At 35.8% G+C, this 26,062-nt stretch overlaps 1 protein-coding gene and 1 non-coding gene across 2 annotated transcripts in view; both read right to left on the bottom strand.

The window, feature by feature from the left end:
• The window catches only part of AHI1 (Abelson helper integration site 1), a 91,910-nt gene that overhangs the window by 40,287 nt on the left and 25,561 nt on the right, over positions 1 to 26,062 (bottom strand). The window contains exons 14-20 of the mRNA XM_050316814.1: positions 25,359 to 25,588; positions 24,195 to 24,298; positions 23,457 to 23,575; positions 20,349 to 20,479; positions 18,112 to 18,252; positions 15,992 to 16,194; positions 4,323 to 4,440 (exon numbers count right to left, since the gene is read on the bottom strand). Coding sequence (XP_050172771.1) covers positions 4,323 to 4,440; positions 15,992 to 16,194; positions 18,112 to 18,252; positions 20,349 to 20,479; positions 23,457 to 23,575; positions 24,195 to 24,298; positions 25,359 to 25,588 — 1,046 coding nt within the window. The remainder of the gene's footprint in view (positions 1 to 4,322; positions 4,441 to 15,991; positions 16,195 to 18,111; positions 18,253 to 20,348; positions 20,480 to 23,456; positions 23,576 to 24,194; positions 24,299 to 25,358; positions 25,589 to 26,062) is intronic.
• On the bottom strand, positions 18,641 to 18,713 carry TRNAD-AUC (transfer RNA aspartic acid (anticodon AUC)). Its single transcript has one exon. It is a non-coding gene; the product is annotated as a tRNA-Asp (tRNA).

The raw sequence follows: 26,062 nt of genomic DNA, 5'->3' as shown, positions 1-26,062 counted from the left end.
AGGATTAAAAAAAAAATATGTATTCAGTGATCTGTGTGCCATTCAATTTGCTTGCATGGAATGGATCCCAGTAACATACGCATGAGAATGCAACTTTTGATAGTGTTTCTGCAGTATCTCTGCAAAATGTGAATATTGCTACTTGATGTACCCTTTTCTGATTCTAAAATGCCCCCCAGAATAAAAACAGTATTTTAAGAACATTTAATTGATGCATAAATATTTTTTATATCTTTGATATAGAAATCTATTTTTCACTGTTTGCTTGAGACTGAAAAAAGAAGTTTTAAATAGTCTATAGTCCATAGAAGTTTTTAAATAGTCTATAAGTTAGGAGGACTTAAATGCAAAGTCAGTTTTGCTAATATCTTGAGAGAGTGAGAAGGAGTGCTTTGAAGCTTTCACCTAATGTAGGTGGAAAACACCTTTGACTGTCAGTTGTGTTAATGGAGAGAAAACTTCTAATTGTTCGCAACCCTGCCCGTGTGTTGTATTTTTTGTTTTTGAGATTTTCTTTAAAGATACAAGAACCATCACGTTATTAGCGCACACATAATTACTTTTTAAGAGCAAGTTTAATTAACTGTTTTTATTGAAGTCCAAATTTTAGTGAAAAGCTCTGTGCAGTATTTATAGCCAAGCTTCAATCTCCCACATAGTTAACAATTAGGGTCACTGCTAACTTGAGATCTAAAACTTATTTTAGAAAGCATGTCCTGTACATAGTGGGAGTTACTGAAGAGTCACTGTTGAATAAAGCCTAAAATCGCTGGCCATTTTTTTCATGGCACGCCATGGCCCTGCAAAACTGCCTCATAGGAAAGTGATTTCACTGTCCAAAGACAATCACAGTCTTAAGGAGGAAAGGCAAACAAGACCATAGGGGATTTTGACGTCTGTCAGAGAATGGATAATTGAAATCTAGAGCTTTTGCTAGTTTCTTATTTGTTTGAAAAATAACAAAACATACATTTTCTTAAATTTACATTTTTTTTGTTAAATCTTATGAAATCTCTCTAATGAAATGCTTTATACATAACATATACATATACATATAAATAAGTTCATCCATTTCTTGTATTTGCTTTGTGGTTCCTACTTTATTCATTACTATTTGGCAAAATTCATTACTTTTTTCCTAGAAATTCTAGCCATACTCTTGACAAAACTTTCTCTCTTGCATAGCACTCTCTATCATCATTGGGAAAGCAGTAGATGATGTTAACCTTGAATTTAGCAAGACTTTCAACACTGTCCCCCACAACACTCCCACAGACAAACATCACAAGCATGGACTGTGTAAACAGACAGTGCACCAGACTGAAAGTTGGCTGAGTTGAAGAGATCAGAAGTTTGTAACCACTCTCGTGAAATATAACTGGAGACCAGTCTTCAGTGGTGCATTCCAGCAGTTGATACCAAGGTCCACACTTTAACTTCTCCATTAATGACCTATATGATGAGACTGAGTACACCCTCAGCAAATCCGCATATGATGAAGAAGTGGGAGGAGGGGTTGATACACCACAGGGATACACTCCCATTCAGAGGCATCTTGATAGGTTGCAAAAATGGGCCAACAAAAACCTCTTGAAGTTCGACCAGGGGAAAAGCAAAGTCCTTGCACTAGGGGAGGAATAATCCCTTGCACCAATGCAGACTGAAATACATAAAATATCATTTAAAGATAATAAAAACCCCTTTACTGTGAGAACAGTCAAACATTTGTAATAGGTTGTCCAGAGACATTTTGCAGTTTTCCTCCTTAGAGGTATTCAAAACCCAAATGGACATCATCCTGAATTCTAGGTGAATCAGCTTTGAGCAGGAGGACTGGACTACGTGGTCAGTGATATCATGATCTTGTCTCAACTCATCTCCTATAAAAAATATTCTGTCCCAGAGAAAGATGCTGAAACTCTCTATTAGATGATTAAACAATGAATTATCCTATTTAGAGCAATCTAGTTGGAAACAAAGGCAGTCCTCCGCCTCAGCATCCATGAGATAACTGATCTTGAGGGAAATGGGGAAGGTAAACAGCAGAACAAGGACTGGGTCTTCATAAAAGCCTATAAACCAGTGAAAGTATGCACTTGAAGAGAAACCAAAACATATTGTATGTTTGAGAGTATACAGAATCTATTCGTCAAAACAAAGAGACATTTAAAAGAAATAGTAGTGAACATTACACATACATTCTGCAAATTCATCTGGATACGAAAAGATTTAAAAGTGAGGGAAGACCTGCTGTATTACTGCTAGTGTCCATAAATCACAAAGATGGTTTCACTGTTTTCCCCACTGTTTCCTACATAACACAAGATCTAGAAAATTATACTGTCTTAAAAAGAAGGTTCTGCATATATTCACACTACTACACTGTCCATATTACAAGGCATCAGCTACCACCTTACCAAATTACTAAAGCACGCACATATACCAGTTACACAATGAAAAACATTGCTAATAGGGGCTTACACATTTAAAGGGGAATTCTGGATGGACAAAAATTGAAGGATCTCTAGTATAGGTAACTGATAAAAATGCAACATGCCAGTAAGTATAAAAAGCATATATATTGTGTATATAAAAACAATACAGGAAAGGTTCTGTCCTTCTATCACAATCCCTAATTAATAGATTTGTTTAAGTATCAATTTTCTGTTATTCCAAAGCAAAATTTAACTAGCATTTAGGACCTATGAACACAAGCACTTACCTTATAGTTTATAACCAATGGAGAAAGATGAAATAGATGACTAAATCTTTCTCACATGTTTGACTGAAAACAAGTCTACCACAGCAGAACAACTTGGAGGCCCCCAAAATGACAGAGGACTAATTTACAATTTAAAAATATTTTCTTACAGAAAAATCTATTTCAATTGTGACCCACTAGTATTTTTATGGTTGTCTTCCCTTAAAAATGTTGATGTTCTTGTGACTTCTTTATTATATTTCCTTTTTTTACATCCTTTTTCTATACATTCCTTCTGTAAATAATATTCTGTACCTGTGGATTATCTTGAAGTATTAGTCAGTTTTGGACACAACTACGTTGGGAGCATATATGAACAGCTATAACATATATCTATATTTGCTATGCTACTTAGGAAGTTGCCATCAACACATTTAGCTGTGCTTCTCCATAAAGTAAAATTCAAGAAAATAGAATTACTCAGTTTGAGAATATTAAGAATAGCCATTTAGAACAACTTGAAGTATATGTTAATGTTCTTTGAAGAGTTAGTCCACTTATTTTAAATATTCACAGTATGTAAGACAGAATATGTATTCTACAGTTTCTGTAAGATTTACGCACTCTGGAAATAACATGCATCTGTTGTGCAAGAGATGAATAGTATTATGGATCTAAGCTCTTCTGTTCAGGTAGAAAATGGAAATACAGAAGTTAATTGGTGTATGGCCATTTGCATTGTGAATTAGTGACTAAGAGTAATTTTGAGACTAGTGGTCAATCTCTTAGACGATATTAAGGATCCTTTCCCTGGCTGCTCAGAAAAAGTAATCATAACTTGATTTGCAAAAAAAATTGCCTGCCTTTAGGAGATAATTCTATATAATTATAGAGATTATTCCTATCTTTACTATCTAAATTTTAAATCTCTATTACCTGTTTTTAGTTCATTATATATTCCACCCTCCCCCTGGAATCCTTTTTACCCTTCTCAAAGATACAAAACAAAAACACTTCAAAGTTAAGGTACCAATTTTCTGTCTTATTTTACAAGTGCCCCAAAAAAAGAGAAAATTATTTTTTGTTATTAAATACTGTGATTAGCAATGAAACAGATATTATTAGCTAAGTAAGCATCACAAATCTGCATTTTTGCACTGCTTGCCTTTTTCTCAAATTCTTTTAATGCAAAATATCTTTAGGAAAAAAAAAACCTAAAAGTACATGAAATACAACTGCAAATGAACTACCAACAGCTATGGTTCTTATATAAGTATGTATGATTTTAAACTCTATTATTTTTGAGTGTCCATGTTTAAGATCATTTAGTAAGCATTAAAATATTATCAAAATATTAAATTAAGAAAATTTGGCAATCTCATATTCTTCTAGGAACCGACATCACAATTACATAAGTGTGCAGTGTAAGGAAAAGAAAGGCACTACAAGGGAACATGGATCAGTATTGGATTGTATCACACTGCACTTTATAAACAATATCACATATAACAAAACCAGGACACTTCCTGAAATAGCTGCACAGCCAAATTAAAAAACACAGAAAAAACAACTCTCGTCATTACCCATTCCCTACAAAGAGAGAAGAAATAAAGAAACTTACCACTTTCAGTAGTGAAAGAATAAAGAGGATTCAGTGGAGCGCTGAGAGTGCCTGGCAGTCTTAGCTTGGAGTGTGGTGACACTGATGATGGCGCAGGAAGCAAGAGATTTGAGCTTGCCTGTAAGGAAGACAAATCAGAAAGTGAAGTGCAATTTCCTGGGTCATTTACTGATGCAATAGCTAGAAGAGAAATATTTGCTTACCGTACATAACTATTATATTTCAGGAAAAAAAAATAAAACTGAAGCTGACAATGACTAGCGATTTCAATTTCTTTTTTTTTTTTTTTAATATTTGGAGGTACAGACTTGGAAAAATTACTGGCACAGCTATAAGCTGAATTGTATATTTACATAAGGACACTACCTCTCAAGCAACGTAATGAAACAAAATTGTTTGAACCGCCATCTTGCTGTATCTTTGAATATAAAAAGACATTTACATATGCTCATAAACTTAAAAATTCTCATTTTTGAGTATCCTGACTACACTTTTTTTCTGAAGAGATTACTCACTATTAGAGGAAAAAAAAATCTTAATCCAGACCTAACAAAAAACCGATTTCTGCATATCAACAAAGCATACTTTAGACCAAAATCCCAGACACTTACTACATGTAAATAACACAAAAAGTATCTCCAGTCCTAATTTCCACAGTAACAAAGATAATGTAATGAAAATTTGTTTTCCTAAGGAATTTCTTGATATACATACAACTATTAAAATGCAAAAGCCCTTTCCCAAATTTTACTCTTGACATATTATCCAATACAATGCTATGAAAAAAAGGAACAATCTTAGGTTTTTACTTGATCCAACTCAGAATTTTACTGTTTGTTAAATATATTTTCACTGGCTGCCTCAATAATACAACCAAAGGAGATGAAAACCAGGCCTTAAATGAAATATTTGTAACTTTCTTCAAGCAGAATAGATTCATGTGCTAGAATTCTTGAGTTATTTACATAATTCTTGATCCTTTCAAAAATTAAGCCTTTTTCATCATATAGAATAAATGTACATAGTCACTTAATTCAATCAGAAGCCCATACCCAGTAGAGTACTTCCTCTGGCCTCAGCAAACTCTAGATCAGAACCTTAAACTTCACTTTTGGGTCAGTGATCTTTTGCAAATTTTCAGTCTACTCACTTGCCAATTCTGTTTAAAGATGCCTAAAGGAAAGTGAATTGGTGGGTTATCTCAGAAATTAAATATTTTATATAACTATTATTTCTGTAGTTTAGTAAATATTAATCAATTCAATAATGTCTAATATTTGGGCATTAGCAGGTGTACTGGAATGCAGGCAATATAGCACTAAAAATATGTGCTGAATGACTTGACTGGGCAATAGAGGACATCTGCTACCACCTCCTCTATACCACTACACTAGACCTCTGTCTTAGTGTATCTGCCTTTGATTGGACAAGAACTCTTGCAGCAACTGCGCACCATTGTAAGGACTGTACTCGAAAGCTTAAAAAAACAAAATGGAAAAAAGGATTAATCAGTGAACACGATTTTAAAAAAAGCATTAAACCTGCTAGATTTCACTGCAACGTACAAATTTAAATGAATGTTAGCAAACAGTAGTTGTGAAACATAAGCAGAGAGGAGGCCTGTTTGTCTGAACAACTATAACAACAAAATCAACCTGCTTTTCTTACATTTATATATGAAAGCTAGTAAGCTTCATTAATATAAAGTTTTCTCTGATACAAAGAATATGGTGGAAAGCTATTAGCTTATGTTTTTACTCAAATATAGAAAAATAATCTGTTCCGCAAATGTTTGAGCTGAGCTTTCCAGTTGCATCTTCTTTAATCCACTGTAAGCTCTAGAGAGAGTCTTTCTCCCTAGATAAACGAGAAGATTCCCCTTTGTATGAATTTCTAGCTGAGTGGACATTATGTCATCAGATAAACATATATTTTCTAGCCAAATACCCTCATGGAATTCTCTTTCAAATTTGCTATCAAAAAGTAGGTTTCAGATAATACCAGGGAATCAAACTAAACATGGCAGAGCAAGCTATTGAAAACTAGCACTTAACAGATAAACCCCAGTTCATCCTGGAAGGAAAAATTATGAAGATAAACTTCTCTTGACTGTGATATTTGAATGAATTACATAGAAGATATGAAAAATTATTTAAATTATTCCTGTACAACATTTAATTCACTTCTCTTTATTTTCCTGTTGAATCATGCAAATAGACTCATTATACAAGCCAAACAACCATGCTTTGAAATCATATGCAACAGAAACACACAACAAAAGATTGTGTACAGTACTGAAGAGTTAAGAAAATCACTCATTCTAAAACGCAGCATAAATTCTCTTACAATTCTTCCTTCCTCTCCAAGGCCTTAAAAACGAGATAAAAACCTTTTTAATAAAAGAGATATTAAAAAAAAAAGTTTTAAATCAAAGCAGCCTTACAGGAGTGATTCATTCCTCCCCTTAATGGCAATGAAGCTGAATACAGCCTGCCCCTCCAAAGTAGAGGTTTAATGACCTTTCTACACTATCTCGTAAGTATTATTTAAACCTCTAAGAGGCTCAAAGAGGAAAAAAACATGCCACATTATAACAGAAATGGGAACCACTCAGCTAATAAGTGAGGACTAGTGATTCAAGCACAACTGCTTCCAGGTGAAGTGCACTATCCTATGAAAAATAAATAATTCTCCTACAACAGGCAAACATAAGACTACCTTATGGAACACAGTGAAGCAATTTTTTTTTTTTGAAACGCATGCTGTGGGAAGGCATTGCTAAATACCTTTACAACGAGCAAAGTTGGCTAAGATAGCCAACCATGAATTCACTTATTTTTCACAACAGGCTCTGCTTGCTTCATGCACAAACCACAGCTTTATCAAAGATACAGTTTACTACTATCCTGAATTGAGTAAAACTAAGACTCATAACATTCATGTCATTTTTTCTGTAGCAAAAGAGATACCTACATAATTTTTGCCAAGTTTAAACAAAGCTGGTTTGCATTTTCTTTTTTGTTAGGACAGCTTTATGCAAATCACACAAATACACATTTTCAGTGGAACTAGTTTTGACATTAATAGTGAATTGCATGAGACAAAGAACAGAATACTCTAAGATTCAACAAGCTGGGAAAAGCTATTCTCTTCTTCCTAAGAATGCAATTTTATGACCTTTGCAATCAATAAAATCAACACTTCCATATATACTTGCAAGCCAAATCATGTTGGTCAGCTCTATATTACTTCTTAATCTTTTAGTATTAGGTTTCCCTTCTGAAACTTTAGGTCTCTAGGACATTTCTAAAGACAGTTTAAAAGTATTACTAAAACTGTGATTCTGCAGAATTTAAAAGCTGAATTTGAAATAAAAACAAAACATAAATTCTGATATTTTTCTGCATGTTAGAAGAAAATACATAAGCAATAATGCTTCAAGTAGGAATACAGCAATACAGCTTTTAAATTTGTAATGTAAGTTTGAGTCAAGTTTACATCTACATAAAAGTGCAATTTCTACGACAGTAGGACTAGAAGGACCCCAATGAAGGCTGGGATTCTATTATGGTAGGTGTCCTGCAATCAGTTGGAGACTAATCTATTTTGCTCTTATGTACTTCTATACTGATCGTTAAAAAAAAACCACAGCCAAAATAAGGTATTATCCCCACAGAGAGGCAAAATTACTTGTCTGAAGCAAGTATGTTCCCCTGATGCTTCCTACAGTCCTCTTACTCTGACTATACTGATCAGCAACTCATCTAAATGGCGATATAGGTTCCTCGTAACTTGAGTGCATAAATGTTTTTCCCCACAGAAGCCCAGAGGTGACCAGGGCATACAAATGATAATTTACACTAAGAGGTGCTTGATCCTACAGTTTAGTCACTGTCTACAGACGCTGTCTCATCACACAGTAATTATGCATACTCAGTTCCTTAGTTCTGCCAGAGAGTTCTGGCATTTCAGTTACAGGTTACTTCAAAAGCCTTCTTCCTTTTTTCTTCTTTTGTCTTTAAAAAAAATAAAAAGAAGAAATTAAGATTTCTATAAACATTTGGAATAGTCTGTTTCTTTAATTTAGCCACAAGGAATACCAACTTCTTTGTACATACAGGACACAAAACAGTTAAATACAGGCTCAGTTAGACACAGGAACTGTAGACTCACTCAGCCATTAAACACAAAGAAAACGACCTTTCCTGGATTGGACAAAACCAGCATTTCAACTTAAGAACATGCCTGGATACACATATCTTAGCAGAAGTGGGCAATGTATTACCAATAACAGTAAAAAGTAGATTTGTCTTGTTTATTAAGAGCCAAGTAGGTTACTATGTAAACTATGACCTCATGTTATGATTCATGGTATCAAAAAACATGTGACCAGGGGAAAAAAAAATACATCACTTTAGTAGTTAATTTTTAAGATGTCTTTTTTGTGCAAATGAAAAATGGATGTAACCCGTTCCACATAAAAAACACACCCAAATATACTTGCCCTATGATTTTACTTCTCTTCCTATTACAGAAAATAGGCACCAGAAATTTTTCTGACTCACAGCTTCTCAAATATATATATACAAATCTATTCCTTTGTACCTGCTGGTAAAAGACATTAGGACATGACTCTAAATATACTATACAGCTTCAGGTAACCATTCAGAAGTTTGTTACCCCACCTCACCTATCCCCCCACTGCCCAAGTATTTGGTTATACTTCAGGGTTTTCCTATCATATATAAAATACCTTTTTGGTAGATTTTTTTTTTCCAAAGATATGTTGAAAAATATGTATTCTGTGAAAATATAATTATTATTCAAATTAAAAAAAATACTCAGACTTGCACTTCACTCAATTATTTTTATAATTATGCACTTAAACAGAAAATGTAAACTAATTTATGTTGACAAGCCTTCATTTGATTATTCCAGAGATTAACTGTAATGTAACCATAAACACAGAAAGGTAAAAAAAACCCAAACAAACTCTGACTAGATTTCCCCACAATAAGCAGTGCTTTTGGATGCTAAGAATAAAAAAAAGAAAATAGTTATTTTCCATATCTTTTATGCGAATGAAAAAATTCCACAATGAACAAAAAAATAAAAGGAATCTGTGAAACCTTATTAAAAAATTCTTAGAGTTTAATCTTTTATATCCTTAACTCTCAATTTACAGTATCTTAATATTTGAGCCGTGATCAGTGTTCCTTTCTGCACCCAACATAAAATCATTCAGGTTGGAAAAAACCTCCAAGATCATGGAGTCCAGTCTTTGAGCAAACATCACCTTGTCAACCAAACCACAGCACTGAGTGCCATGTCCAGTCATTCCTTGAACATTTCCAGGAATGGTGACTCGACTACCTCCTGGGAAGCCCATTGCAATGCTTAACCACCCTTTCAAATGAAGAAATTCTTCCTGATGTCCAACCTGAACCTCTCCTGGTGCAGCTTAAGGGCCCTGCCTCTTGTCTGGTCACTTGCTGCCTGAGAGCAGAGCCCAAACCCATCTTGCTACAACCTCCTTTCAGGTAAGAACAATGTTCTTCATGTTGCAAAGAACTCTATCACAGCCCAAATAACCATTAATAAAGTTGTCAACAATGTTATTAATTGACTCAGCGTACATTTATGGTATTTTCTGTCATTAAAAGTTCTTAATAAAAACTGTTTTCTCCACACCTTGGAGACAATATGCCAAGCGAGAAGGAGAAATAATTTGCTGGGTTCTATCATGAATGACTCTAGCTTACTCTGCTTTAAAATATTATTTGAATAAACATAGCAATACCCAGATGTCCCTGTTTAACTTTGTCAGGGACAAAACAAACAGTGAGTTTGTTTTCTTAGCTGCACAAACTTTTATGGCAAAAAAGCTAATAGCATAAAACTGAACACAAAAATAAAGAACCAATCAGTAAAATCCTCACACAGTAAAAATGCTTAACACCATTAGATTTATGCTAGAAAAATGAATGTAATTCACTCTCTGTCTGGCATACCATTTATATAAAACATAAGCCCCTGAGAGACATAAAATGCTGAAAAACATCATTGTTTAAGTCTATCCCAGGCAAAACCAGGACATACATCTATTTTGACTATGTTGTTTTAAAATTCACCTTCTTAAAATGAGGAATGCATAAAAAATTCTTTCTAAGCAAAGAATCTTCTAACATAGGAAAATATTACAGATTTTAAGAACCTGACCTACTTTGTAAGATTTTCAGAGGGCAGGAGGGAATGAATCAAACAAAAAACAAATCACAGAAAAAAAATCTGCTATTTGTTCAACTTTGTCTTACACAGGCAACTTTGCTAAAACTGGCAAATTTAATGAATTGTCAAGGAAAATCCATCACAACTTCCAAAATCTTACTTTATAATAAAATATTTTTTAAAAGCATTCTAAGTAAAATGCTGGTAAAACTTTCATAAGCTATTAAGTATTTTGCCTATATAAAGCTGCTAGTAATAGCTCAGCCATTTCATATCAGCTATCAGTTTATGCAATCGCAATGATTCAACATTTTGCTTAGCAAATGAAGAAGAGGCTTACAAAAATTATCGTTACATAGTAAATAAAACAGGGCCGTAGGATTTCAGATCCACCATGGCTTATAAAATACATCCTTAGCAGTCTGCAGGTATGTGAAAAGTAATAATTGTAAAAGAATTTCCTAGAGTAAGAAGAGCATTTCCTAGCACTCTGAAGAGGAATACAGGAATAGGAAAAAGTACACATCACTATTAAAAAACATTTATTTAATTTAAAAGCCCTCATTCCAGTGAGATGTATTTTGCAGGTCATCCTGTGTTACAGGATCATGTTTTTCACTAATATAAGAAAGAAAAACAAAGATTTTAAAAATACTGCAAATTTCTTATATGATAGGAATACAGAATATCAGTACCTCCCCTGAGAGCTTGTAGATAAAAAATTTGTATTGTAGGCATGATCATTTCAGCCTGCAGCAACACTGCAGCATTGTCTTGTACTTGGCAAAAAACATTCACAGAACTGTCAATGCTTTCAGAAGAGTCTTCAGTAGTCAGTATATTATCACTCTCCAGTTTTCCATCTTCAGGTAGAAGCTATGGTAAGTTACTACAGAACTCTAGATTTGCACTAAAGCCCACAAGTCAAACATGGTATTTCAGAGTCTACCAAAACCAAGATGAATCAGAGAACGGATCCTTACAAGACAGCAAATGGTAGCATAAAAATAATATACACCACTTGGGCATCTAGCTCTGTGTCTAGGTTTTTGTTGCAGACAAAAGCACAAGTTTTTGTCTTCTTCCACCTAATGGCTTAGCAGTATCAATATCATGGTTATGTGTTCACCAAAAAGGTTGCATGTTTTTTTTTTCTGAAAAGCAGCGGCCTTAAATTTTATTCTAACACAAAAAGATATATTTTGCATCTCAACTAAATTCTAAAAGAAGACCATCAGAAAGGACTACGCAGTATACTATCTGATGTATACTATGTCAAAGCACCATTTATGAGCATACTTTATAGTCAAATAGCTCAATGATGTAGTACATTTGATGGAAACCCAGGTATAAGCTTCTGGGTTCTCTCACAGTAGCTACTCCTTTTATGAATTATGCCATATTAATAAATACACCCCAAGGGCAAAAAAACCCCACCAGTTTTAAGTATTTCTGTATACAGGAAAGAATACTTTTACATTCTACTTGTCTCATGTTGCATTTAATACACTCCAAATATCAGAATTTTGGTAACCACTTTGATAACCTTTTAATAACACTTTTCAGAAATATAGCAGGAAGTAAAGACTGGAAAAGCTTATAATTTAGAAGCATTCACATGTTGAGAGATGAGGCAGCCAACATTTAATTGATTCCAAGATTAGTACTACAGAGTATATATAGATGCTATTTGCAAGTGCTACAAAGGAGTTAGGCATCTAAAAATCACAATTTCAGAGCTAGAATACTAACCTTTAAAGAAAGCCCTTCTCCCCATACCTAGATAACATATATCATCTCCTTGTTATGCAAAGTTATAAACAGGTATTTTCACTGCTAGATGGAAGTGAAATTTTAAAAACATAAATAGTAACACTGAATGAAAAGCACTTATGAGTTCTTTCAAGGACCAGAGATAAGTGTTTTCCTATCAAAAACTTCTGTGAATAGAATCATACATTAACATTAGTTCCTTGAGGCAGAGATAAATAATAATTGCTGCCAAGATTCACTACACTATAATTTCTCTCTGTGGTAAAGAAGCCAATTCTGCATTCTGGTTTCATGCAGAAATTAATTTTTACCTTTTGCAACAAAACGTCTCAGCTTTTGTGAATTGTTAAAGCTTAAACACAATACTCAACTCTTGGTTCTAATCACACATTTTCTGGTCTAACAAGAATGGTAATGTTGCAGAGGAGAAGAAAAGAAACTTCATCTATCATTCATTAAGGTACCTGTTTAGGTAGCAAAGAAGAAAAACAGAAAAAAAAAAAAAAAAGATTGGTTCTAAAGGGACTTGGAAAGGAGGCACTGGTCACAACACAAAAAACTCAAGGTCATACAGGATCAAACTGTTCTCTACTTCTATCTGGCTGAAACCAAATTTTAATGTATTGACATTACATTTTGTGTCATAAAACATGACTCCAGGCATGACCTTAGGCTTACTGTCTACAAGGTACGCTGGCACCATGCTTTCCCCAACATGGTATTTCCTACATATCTTTGACAAGCTTTTGGTATGCAAACATGAATTAAAGACCAGTATAAAGCCTACACAGTTTCAAGTTCCCTATTGTTTTTTTCCATCAGACAAATATGTACAAGGTGTTCTCATTTGGATTTTTATGTTCCAACCCTACCACAGGGTTGCTAGCCATCCTATGTGTGGCTTCATAAAGTCTCCAAGTCTCCTTTCTTTATTTTTACTTTTCTGTTCCCAGAAATATTAGCACATTCTCACGCGTGTAGCTGTGTTGCAACTTTTATTTACTTTGACAAACACTATAGCAAACTATTTATGCAAGTGTGTTTTCTAATAAGCCCTCCTGCAAAGCCTGCACTGACATATATGCATCATTTTTCACATGAAAAAGGGAATTGCACAGACATCCAAAAACTGTAACTTCCAATTACAAATCAGAAGAACTTTTAAGTTTTAATGTTGATATACTTTGCTGTGTCCAGAACATGATAATGCAGGCAGGCAAGACTGCATCCACATGCAAGAAATGATCCTATCCCTGCTTGAAAAGGAGTTATCACTGTCTCCTGAGTCTCATGTTGGGTCACTGAAAAGATTAGTATCAGGAGTTCTTTCAAAGAAATCTCCTCCCCAATATCTCAGTGGTACACAAAGCTCTGCCAGGAAGCACTGTCACAGTGTTTACAATCACCACTGCCATGTGACATGTGCAAGTGGACTCTTTCAACCACCATCCCCTACTGTTTGGAAACCCACATGGTGAGAAGACTCAGATGACCTTTTTGACACGTCCCACATGGGTAGAAGATTTAGAGGATGCTGTCAAAAATGTTGATCATGACTGCTCAGAGTGGACTTACTCATCCCAAACTGGTCATTGAGCAATGGGAATCTCGGGTTATAAAACTGTTGTGGATGAAAGTTATTCTCTCAAAAACAGCTGTAAGCTTATCTATTTCATCTAGCTACATGGTTCCACGGAACATCTACGTGGCTCTGCTAAACCAGATTTGTCTCCTACAGTTCGGAACCCCTGGTTAATCTGAGACTAAAGAGATGCAATGACTAAGACGCTCATAAATTCATTAGCCCCATCTTTTTCCTAGTAAGGCATCCAGAAGATTAAAGTATCTTCCAGGAACACTTGTTCTAGACACGAGGTTATGTGGTCCATTCTCTCCATATTGTGCCCTTCTCTGATAAACAACTTGAAGGCACCAGAGTTCACTTTGTAGATGAGTAGGAACAAAATGAGCAGAAATCAGAAACAAGGCTTGCTTCCTTGTCTGTGACCTCCTTTAATTCAAAGGCAGAAGCAACCTGCTACTGTTATCCACATGGGCTACAATGTGGGGTTTAGAAAGGGGTCCACTGGGAGTTCACAGTCCAAAAATCAAAGGACTGTGAGACAGCTTTCTTGCGGATAGTTTCAAAGCTCAGGCCTAATGGGATGTCAAGTCCAGGGAACAAGACTAGATCTAATGCAAAGCAAAACCCCTAAAGCAAGATGAGAGTAGCAACAGCAAACTCAGCAACAACTGTTTTCATCTACTCATCTGCTTCTTTTGTGATTCACTACTTATTAATGAAGACAAAACCTAAAACTACATAAAAAAATCTACATGTACTCAAAAGTACTTAAAACCAAAAAATAAGTGCAAACACAAATACAGTTCACGTCATTTTGAAAAGCAATTATAATTTCATAGTACTACTCAGGTCCATTATAAATTCTTGTTGCATGTAAAACTGTCACAAGCTGGGGAATATCAATTAAATTTATTGCCAATTATGAAGGTTTTAATTACTAATTCAGGTACTGAGAAACAAGACATATAGTCAAGCACCCACCCAAAGAAAACACTTTTCATCCCTCTTTGTCCCAACTTCACTTTAGGCACCTTTTTCCTCCTTTCTAGTCCTCAGTCTCCTTGCATTTGCCACTAGTTACACTCAGTCTCTTTGGTATGGTGGTGCAGGAGAGCGGTCTTACGTGTATAGTGGTTTGCTCTTTTTGACTCTTCTTTCTTACTCTTTTCAAGTGCTTTAGTATGGATCTTCCACCAGATAAAATACCCTTGGGGACTGTACCTGTCCAGCACAGATTCTTCCATAGGTTGCAGCCCTTTCAGAGATGTACCATCTCCTGTGTTTTCTTTTGGGTGTCCTCATATATGTCTTGTCTTTTCCTTCACACCTACTCTGTTGTCTCCCCTGTATCTCCATTTCTGCATCACTTTTGGTCTCTTGCATCACCTTCATGACTCCTTCTGTGTCTTCTTTCATGCCTCCTATCTCTCATTTTGTATCTCCACTTGTGCCTCCTGACATGTTTTCCTTTGAGTTTCCCCTCTTCTGTGGTGTCTCCTGTCCCTACTAGGTACAAACCTCTCTTCAGTATGTTTTCTTGCAGTGCCATATGTTGTTCTGTTTGGTTCCAGTTTCAGCTGTGCAGTGCCTCTCTACTGTCCTTTGCAGAGCTGGCTTGAAACAGCTGTGCCCAGGACAGGAAGGACCATGATCTCCCACAGAGGTCAGCCCTCTGCAGCCCTCTACACTATAAAATCCCTGCCATTTATGCCACATACAAGTTCAAAGGTGAATAGAGAAAAAACCCCCAAACAAACAAAAGAGAGAGAACATTCCGAAGCTCGGCCATACAGATCTACGAAATAAATCATATAAACGTATGAATGGCAATGGCACTAGCAAGAAACATCCCTTGTCATCAATACTTGATAAAAAAATAAGTTTTTTATGATTACTCTTTTCTAAAGAGCTACTTACAGGTGCATTAATATTAGCAAAAGACATATTAACTTCTGAAGATCAGATCCCATGACAACATATATGTTTTAAAAACATATATTTTTTTTTACATATACCAGTCCCAGAATATGAACTTTGGCTGAGAAAACTATATAGTTCTGCAAATTAATTAAATTTGACTTACCAAAACAGAATCAAGTTTTTGTTTCACCTTCTGCATTCTCATTGATGCTCTTGCAACACTGACAAACTGATCTGCCGGAGACATCACTAAGCTTTTTTGCACAGGAATTTCAGAAAAACTGCTAAAGAACTGTGGCCCTCTTGGTGCAGTTGGGGTAAGTGATGAACTGAGATCTTTTACAAGTTCAGCTTCCTGTTGTGCAACTGTAGAAATAACCAATATTAATGTGTCAGGTGAAGCCTTATGTTGTGATGGGAAAAAAATAAAATTGAATGATTGCTGCCATTTTGCCAGCCATATCTTCAGTCAAACATCATCAGAATCTGTACTAAAAGTACTACAAGGAAAACCTGAAAATGACATGACATTTTCCCCATACTACCCCATTTTCCCTCAACTCTTCTGGTCGCAATTCTCACTTCTGTTATCTGTGTTCAGTAATCTCTCACACAGAACTGACATTTTTGTATTGCTTTTGAACAACAGCGTTCCTCATGCAGAAATACTGGCAGTGGAAGAGGGGAGAGCAGGGGGAATAAGAAGATAAAAATTCTTCAAAGTCAAGAAAGCTATAAAGCTTGCACCAAGTTCAAGTCTAGGTACATTTCACATTTTTTCCAGCCTAGGTCAAGTGAGTTTATTATACTTGAGCAATATTCCAGAAGTTGTCAGACATATCATACAGGCACAGAAGGCATTAACTGACTTGTACTGTGGTCTCAAGCCAACAAAGCTTAAAAGAATTCTTCATAAAAGTTCTATGCAGGGATATTAATAAAACTGTTGGTGTATCTAAAACACACACTCTTGGAGTCTTAAAAAGTGTGTCAGTGACTAAAATTAGTATTACTATATGATTAACTCATTCAACATTAAGGCAGTAAGACTACTTTCTGAAAGCAAAGCGGGTGCTTTTAACCAAAAAAGAAACAAAAAGATAGTAACAGGCAATGTAAAAATGACACAACCTATGCAAAATCTTACTGTCACCAGTGACTTAGTTAAGCAGTCAGATGATACAACTACCAGTGTGATAACTGTGTGATCTCTAAATATATATGTACACACACACACATATATATACTTTAAACTACAGTATTAGATTTTTTTTAACACTTATTGTCTGCTGAACAGTCAAAAAATTTTAAAGAAATCCTTCAGCCCCCAAAAATTCTACTGCTCTCTGAAATGCAGATATCTTACGGGATTGAAGTTTAGCACTGAATACTGATTGTAAAGTCATTCCACTTAATGTTCCTGTAAAAGTCAGTCAATTCAACAAACAAATAATCTAGACTCCAAGATTTGATATGAGTAATCTTATTACTACATGTTACTTAAAATGCCAGTGTACAAAGACATGATTAGCTTTACAGATCTATGTTCCCTGCAAATATAATTCAAACAAAAGCATTCTTGCATAATTCATATTAACATTATTTACTGTCTAGATGCAAATGTCCTTAATTAAACACAACTATCAGAAAAGCCCTTAAAGGACAATCTGAACTTTATTTTGTATACCAAAAATCCAAGATGAGCATTTATCATTATCTTCCATTTAATATAACACAGGGAATAAACCTATCTCTCACACAATTGCACCACAGATTTAACACCTGTTTATTAAAAGTCTATATTGTCTGATTCAATTCTACACAGCTCCTCAACATCATTTTGTAACATAGCCAGTACAAAATACTGAGCTTCCTACTGAGTTTCCTACTAAGCATTCATTAATTTTCTGAATGATTGTACTTTCTGGCTCCATAATCCACCTTGATACTGAAAAGGAGCTTTTAAATATTTGTATGACATTGCCTACACATGAAAAAGTGCTGTAAAAATCACACAGTATGACCTACAACAGCACATTGAAACTTGAGGTTACACAGGACCTCTGGTGACTGTCTAGGCCAAAACCCTTGCTTAAAGCAGTAGCACCTAGAGCAGGTTGTGTGGGATCATGTTCAATTCTGTTTTGGAATCTCCCAGGAAAAAGGTATGTATTATCACCAAATGACTGTTTTCTTTTTCCCTCAAAAGAAGTACAAATACTAAAAAATTGCTTTAAAAAATAAAATATTTACAGGTGTGCATCAAGAAAATTTGTACTGTACCTTTATAATCATAAATGTATACAAGTATTGGCTGGTTTTGACCAAAGGCACAAAATGACACCATGTGTTCGTGTGGATGAAAGGCAACATCACGAAGGGAAGATGTGAAAGAGAGTTCAGAATATATGGCCACCTGATCGCCTACAGAATTGAAATATGTTTATTAATACCATGGAAATGTATTTGAAACACATTGGATACAACAAAATAACGGTTAAAGCTTATATTACAACAGTACAGAGTCTGACACTGTAAATAAATATTCTTCAGTCAATTTCCTCATTGAAAAGTAATAATAATAATATAATAATGGCCAGTCTTCGCGAGCGAAGATCCGGGGAAGGTCTTTCCACCTTCCAGCCTGCGCATTGGATTTTTTAGGTGAGACACAGTGTGCGCGGAACTGAGCCCACCCTTTAATCCTAAGGTTCATCTGCCGGGGCCAAGCGAGCTTGGACAGTGGCAGCGAGGTTCTTAGGACGTAGGTGGGTTGCCTTTAAGGGCTAACGAGCCCCACCTGCCCGGGAGTGGCCCTGACCGGGAATCGAACCCGGGTCTCCGCGGTGATAGCGCGGCGCCCTTACCACTGGACCACCAGGGGCTCCGCATTGAAAAGTAGTGTTTTGGCATAAGACAAAAAAATATTGCATGCTTTTAAGTAATTCAATAAGTCATAAAAGTTGCAATAGCTGCAGGAAACCCCAGAGGATGCACTAGGTTAGCTGAGTTCTCTTGTTCTGATAAGCAAGTTCTGGAAAGGTGGCGTTCCACAGCATTTGTTTGTGCTTGCATTGCACCAGAGATAGCCATCTTAGCTGCGGATTTCAACTATATAATACTGACAACAGGAGTGAAAGTTGAAGCACAGAATTATTAAAAAATATAAATATATATAAAAATATAAATAAAATTAGCTCTTCAGATGACGGCACTATGAATGCCAGTACAGTGTGTAAATGAGTCAAACCCCAGTGAAAACAAACTAATAATGAAGTCCAGGCTGGCAGTGATGACATTAATGAAAGAGGTACCAGGCTAATTAAAAAGCACTTCAGGGTGCTGGGTCAATTACTTAATGGGACAGGAGCACAGGTAGTCTTTGCCTCAGTTCCTGCAGTAGCAGGGATGAAGGAGGAGTAGGAAAACTCAACAATAGGTGTCTAAAGGATTGGTGCCACAGGCAGAATTTTTTTCAACCACGGCGCAAATTCTATGGTTCCTACCCTGCTAGAGTCAGATGGGCTTCATCTATCTAGCGAGGGCAAAGGGACTCTAGCCTGTAAGTCATAAGGGCTGATCAGGAAGGCTTTAAACTAGGTTTGAAGGGGGAAGGGGTTGAAACTAGCCTCTCCAGAGATGAGCCTAAGGGTGGAAAGCCAGAGTTAGAAGTGATATCAGCAGCCCAGCTCAAGTGCATGTACAACACCAATGCACACAGTATGGGTGAAAAACAAGAGAAGCTGGAAGCCATTGTGCAGCAGGAAAGCTGTGATGTAGTCCCCATCACAGAAACGTGGTGGGATGACTTGCATGACTGGAGTGCTGCCATAGATGGCTACAAGTTCTCTGGAAGGGATAAGCAAGATAGGAGAGGTGGATGGGTGGCTCTGTAAGTTAGAGACTCTCTTGACTCTGTAGAACTTGAAGTCAGTAAAGATAAGGTTGAGTGCATGTGGATCAGAATCAAGAGGAAGGCCAACAAGGCTGACATCCTGGTGGGAATCAGGATGATGAGGGTGATGAATTATTCTACAAGCAGCTGGCAGATGTCTCAAAATCACCAGCCCTTGTTCTTGTGGGCAACCTGTCGGATGTCTGTTGGGAATGCAACACAGCAGAGAAGAAGCAGTCTAGGAGATAATTTCCTGCCCCGGCTGGTAAATGAGCCTAGCAGGGGTGGGGTCCTGCCCACAACAGAAAAATTGATCTGACCTAAAACATTTTTTGTGCATTCCATTTTAAGACCTTCATATAAAGAATTGCAGTATACAAAAAGCTGAGCTTCAGGTGCTCCAATCCTCCTGGATATTACAAATGCTACTTTTATTCATTTCCTCTAGAGAATAATATCTCAGAGATTAATAACAGCTATTTAAAAGGTGCAGCTAAAGCCTCGGGATTTAAGAACATCTTACATAACTTTTATTCCGTATCAAAAGTGTTTCAATAAAGCTTAAAAAAATCATTTCCCCCTCAGCCTTGAAAATCTGGCTTTAGATCATGAAATAATTAGTTACCTGTTTCTGGATTCCAAACATAAGCCTTCCCATCTTCACTTCCTGAAAACAGGAATGTACCACATGGTGTTAAGGTGCTGTGAATCTTTTCTCTGTAATTTGTGGCACCTATGTACTTCTTTGTAGCCAAGCTAAAGATAAAGAAAGTTTACAAATGTAGCAGATACTTTCAGAATAAACAGTGTAACTTTTTATGTGCCAGTTCCACCCCCCCCCCCCGCTACTCCTCAGAAAAATCAATACACCTTGCATCCCAAATAGATATGTACGTTCTGCAGAGTGCAGTGTTTACCCTTTATTTTTCCTGACTTTCATAATGCACCTGACATTACAGATGAAAGCATACATCCTTGTCTTTCAGTAGAAAAAGAAAATCCTCAGATCTAGAGAATGGATACAGATGTAGTAGTTTGCACTGTCTTGATCCTGGGCTTTGCAAAAAATGGGGAAATAGGCACTATTACTCCAAGCTCTGTCAAAAAAGTTTTCATTATGCTTCTGGAGCTTGAGTGCTTAAATTTATCTGTCAGCTCTCTTCAATTCTTCAGACTAATGTCTTATTGGTTAGAAAACCAGCAGTAGAATCAACAGATTTCAGACATAAATGTTAATTTACTATTAATATTTTTAATATTACTTTGCAGCTTAGGTATCCTAATCTCTTTTCCAGTGAAACACTACTGGTTAGCTTATTAATCATGATCTACTGTCAAACAGTTCACAGGCATCAAGTAGGAGAGAATCTACAAAAGGATGGAAATAAGCATAAGTCAGCTTTTAAGAGGCTATTTCAAACACGAGGCATAGCCTAGAAAAAAGATATGAAAGTTCAACATGGAGGCTAACACAGCAGCAATACTACAACACAGAATTTGAGGCAAGAAGAATGGCAATAGTCCACCACATCATACTGGGAGAAATGCAGTGCATTTCATATGACAGGAAAATTATTTTAAACAATATTCTGAATAAACATACGCCATATGCAATTCTATTTGGCGAGTAAGAGAAAAGTATTCCTTAACTATCACAGTGCAAGACTGTATTAGCCCAAATAAGAGTTTTAGCTGTGCGAATAAAAAGAGATAGTATCTCTGAGATGTCAAAAGAAGAGCTCTGCAAGATGTAAAACCAACCTGCATATGAAACCCTAAGGAGAGGACTGAACCAAATCTCTGATCACATACCTAAGTGACAAGACAGTATTAACAAAAAGATCAAAAAAGCAAGTTAAAAGAGGAAAGTTAAGAGCAACAAGCTATCAATCAAAGTGAATTGTGATGATCTGTGACCTCCACCCCCTCTTTTCTCATGCAGGGAATGAACAGTTAATGCTGACGTGTAAAATTATCACTGCTGGGTATCTGACCCTGTGGTTTATTGATAGACTTAAGCCAATGTAACTGTGGGCTGTGGTCAAAGTAGCAGTCCTGCTGCTGTCCTCTCCACCCTTGTTTTCCCAGGCTCTCCCTCATTTCTTCTCTAGTGTTTGGGCAGCTATCAGATGAGTTTGATCAGATAGTTGATTAAAATGAAAATTAATCACTTGTATTTGTAGGCTGATTTTCAGTCGGATCAGCACACTGATCTGACTTACCCTGCATCAAAAGATCTCCAGAGATGATAAAAAGGAAATGCTAGGAATACATGGCCAAAGGTGTGAGAGACCCAAGGAGATGGTGTGTCCTACTGTTAAACTTACTTAAAATAATTGTGAAATTGTACCCCACATTAGCCCTTTCCTAAAGATTAATATGCATACCCATTTTCCCCTCTCAAACTAAAATTCTGTACTTTTTAGAAAGAGTAGCAATGGAAGAACACTACCTGCCTCAAAAACTACAGGTTTGTCCTGTTAATCCACCGATTTCATGCTTTGATTGAGTGGATAGTTTACACTTCTAGCATGGTCATTATAATGTACCATTTACAGTAAAAGAGGATAAGTGCACTATAATACTGTAAAGTCTTCAGCTAGTTCAAATATTCAATCCAGCAGAATAACATAATACCTTAGTTTGGAAAAGACTTTCAAGAATGTTAAGTCCAACAGCTAATCCAGCACTGCCAAGTCCAGCACTAAACTATGTACCTTAGTGCCACATCTATGTATCTTTCAAATACCTCCAAAGATGATTTTCTGTATAGTGAGGGGAGGAAAGATATCTATGAAATTAAGGATAAAACATTTAGGATGCATGTTCATGTCTTTAATGTGACTTTCCAGAACAGAATATTCAGCAGCATCTTAACAATGTATTTAAGTGATTAGAGTGAGACCTTTCTAACTTTCACCCAGTGAAAGGACATGAGGGAATGGACATAACTGAAATACAGGAAGCTCTGCTTAAAATTAAGAAAAAAAGCCTTTTACTTTGAGGGTGAATGAAGACTAGAACATGTTGCTCTCAGAAGCTGTAAAATCTCCATCCTTCAAGATATTAAAAACCCAACTGTATAAAGCTCTGAGTAACATACTGTTTGTGATTTCATTATTGAGTTGAACTGGTCACTCTCCAACATCAAAGACTCCAGTGAGTCTGTAATCCCCTTGCTTTTTATTGTAGTATATTACTAAAGAATCATGTTCATAACTATTAAGAATTAGCAAAATCTATCAAAAAACTATGTAAAAATATCTCATAGACTGATTAATACACCATAATACATACATCACTCATTTTTCAGTACTTATGATGACAATCATACTCTCTTTCATTACAAAAATACCCTTCCTAGAGTCTTAACAATGAGAAACTAACACACAAATAAACATCATCATTTCAAAGTTATTTTCACACCTAGACAGCATTTTAAAAGGGATTTCAATCTTCAGACTAACATTGTCTTCTTCATGCCACCTTAAGCTCCCAAGTAATCTAGTAATTTATGGATACTCTATTCTAAAAGACTTACCCAATATCACACAAAAGGTCTGAAATACAGCAAGGTTTTGAAACCATTTCCTAACCCTAATGTTGCTATCCTTGATTATTAGGACATCTTTCTCCTCTCCAATTACAGACCTAATACATTTATGGTATTTTATTTCCCCAAGTAAATTTTAAAACAAAAAGGAAATATCCATTTGTCACCAAAAATACTAACATTCTGAGATCTATAATCCTCAGGGTACTGTCTTTGGCATGGATCAATAAACGCCTTCCATTCGGATGCACCTCCAAATGATTTATTGGTATTCCTTTAATATCATTTTCTTTTATTTCCTACAGAAAGAAGGAAAATTAAGAAAAATACATAACGTGTTTTTAAAAGTCATTTTTCTACACATTATTATTAATTTTTCTCTTGCATTATCCTTTTTTTCTCAATTCATTCTACTTGATTAAGGAAAAAGTTTGTTCCTATATTAAGGCATTACAGCCTAGACATCAACTTTTCTTAACCACAAGGCAGATTCTGTTGTGACTGAATTTAAAGAAAATTCAGCTGATGACAGAAATACCAACTGAACATTAGGCCTCTAAGATATGAACAAAGGTGATTTGTAAAGGCTGTGGTCTGTTTTATTACTGTCTCTAGAGAACAAACCATGTGCCTCAGAGTCCAAACATTTCTGAAACTTTGTCAAGCTTGGTGCTGTGACCACTTCCCTGTGGAGCTTGTTCTAGTGCCCAACCCAATTAAGTTGCAAAACCATTTAAAAAAATTAAGTCATTGAATCACAGCATATTCTTTTAGTTCTTATATACCATTTTTTACAGAAACTACACCTTTGCAGTTAAACAAAAGGTAATGTACAAAAAATCTTGAATTCAAATCAAATTACTAGACTTAGAACAGTTCACATAAAAATTACAATGCTAGTTTAAGAAACCTGTATACCTTATTGATCCTCCAGTGCTGAAACACATGTTGAGAACTTCCTTTGACAGGTGTATCCCAAACTATTATCAGTCCTGAACTATCTCCTGAGAACATATGCTGTCCTGTGAAATAATGTCTTGTAAGTGAAGTACCACCACACCAAAAAACTAATACAGAAAACAATGTATGAACAGGAAACCACCTTTTTTTCCTATCATTTTTGTGAACAGGCAAACACCAGTTCTTCCATCTCTTCTGCTGTAATATACTACTTGCAAATGCATTTTGCTCATATTTCATGACATAAGCTGATACCTTAAATTTGGATTTAGCATATATATCAGATATTGAGGTGTGGAATATACTTTTAATTTGTTTAATTTTTATTCATATTCTAGAGCCAGCCAAAAGTGAGCATTTATAGCTTAATGAGCTTCACGTGATAGATTAATACTTACCTATACATTTACTAAGAACATCTTGAACAAGAACAAATACTATTACCCAACACTTGTTCTTCAAGCACAAATATTTATTCTTTATAAAAATGCAGCTTTCCATCTTCATAGTACCTACTTCAGTGACTACCTCCAAAAATGAACCACCTAATAACTAATGATACCATTACTACCAGAAAAAGTCAAACACATCCAAGTACCTTTAATTATTCACCCATCTTCAACTCTACCTTCACTAGTACATGTCAGTACATCACTCACTTTCAGTGGTTAATCTACCAGTTAATATGACTCACAATGGTCAAATCTCTGTCCTTTTCTCTCAGTGTTTCTTACTTCTGTCAATGTCAAAAAGTTCATCACCTTCTCACTTCTGCAGTCTGGTGTTAAAATTCTCACAATCTAACTATACTACCTCATTTTCTTTACCAAAGAACCATAGAATGGTTTGGGTTGGAAGATCATCTACTTCTGACATCCCTGACCTGGGCAGGGACAACTTCCACTAGATCAAAGCCTCAACCAACCTGGCCTTGAACACCTTCAGGATGGCCAATCTCCAATTTCTCTGGGCAACCTGCTCCAGTGTCTCATCATCCGCACAGTAAATAATCTCTTCCTAAGAAGAATACATTGCCTCTATGACATAAAGCAAACTAGTAACAGTCAAGTTGGCCTTTGACTAAAAAGACAACTGTTTGAAAAAGTAATACTAACTACATACCTTCTGCATCAAAACAAAGTGTGTTGATGAAACTTTGATGACCATCAAGCTCCTGTAGCAGTTGCCCATGGATTTCTTTCACATTTGCATTCCAGATTCTAATCACTGAGTCATAACATCCTGTCACAACCAATGAGTCAGCAATTGGGTGGTACTTTGCAGTGTAAACAAATGAAGGATGAGGGAAAACTCTCACTGCAGATGCCGCCTGCATTTCTATTTTCCACATTCTTAAAAGGAAACAAAGTTAGGATATCTACTGTATAAAGCAATCACACACTGAGATATTACTGATGCCCTATTTTGTGCTAGTAGTTCTAAAGGCAAATGCTTGCAAACACCTAACAACACCCCTTTATCCTACCAATTTGTTCCACCTATATCTAATCCTTTAATACAGTACTTTGTAACAAGAATTAAGAAACATTTACTGCTTTACATAGTACTCTGTCTTCAAAGCAAATTCATGACTACTTACTCATTTAATGGATACATTACACATTTTTAAATACACATAGAGAATTCCATGGAAGTGATTGCTTTCTTTCTTTCAGGAGTTACAACCAAATTAAGACCTTGTTGCATATCACTAATTTAAAAAAATGTTAGAACAAAAAACCCACAAAGGAACATTTAGGGCCACTAAATATAAATAAAACCCCCCAAATTTTAAAATAGTAACTACAAACCACACAGTGATCATG

The sequence above is a fragment of the Myiozetetes cayanensis genome, unplaced genomic scaffold (genome assembly GCF_022539395.1).
Source record: "Myiozetetes cayanensis isolate MyiCay16 unplaced genomic scaffold, myiCay2020 scf2-11, whole genome shotgun sequence".
Classification (NCBI taxonomy): Eukaryota; Metazoa; Chordata; class Aves; order Passeriformes; family Tyrannidae; genus Myiozetetes; species Myiozetetes cayanensis.
Note: the sequence above shows the minus strand (reverse complement) of the source record. Positions and strands in the feature narration are given on the sequence as shown.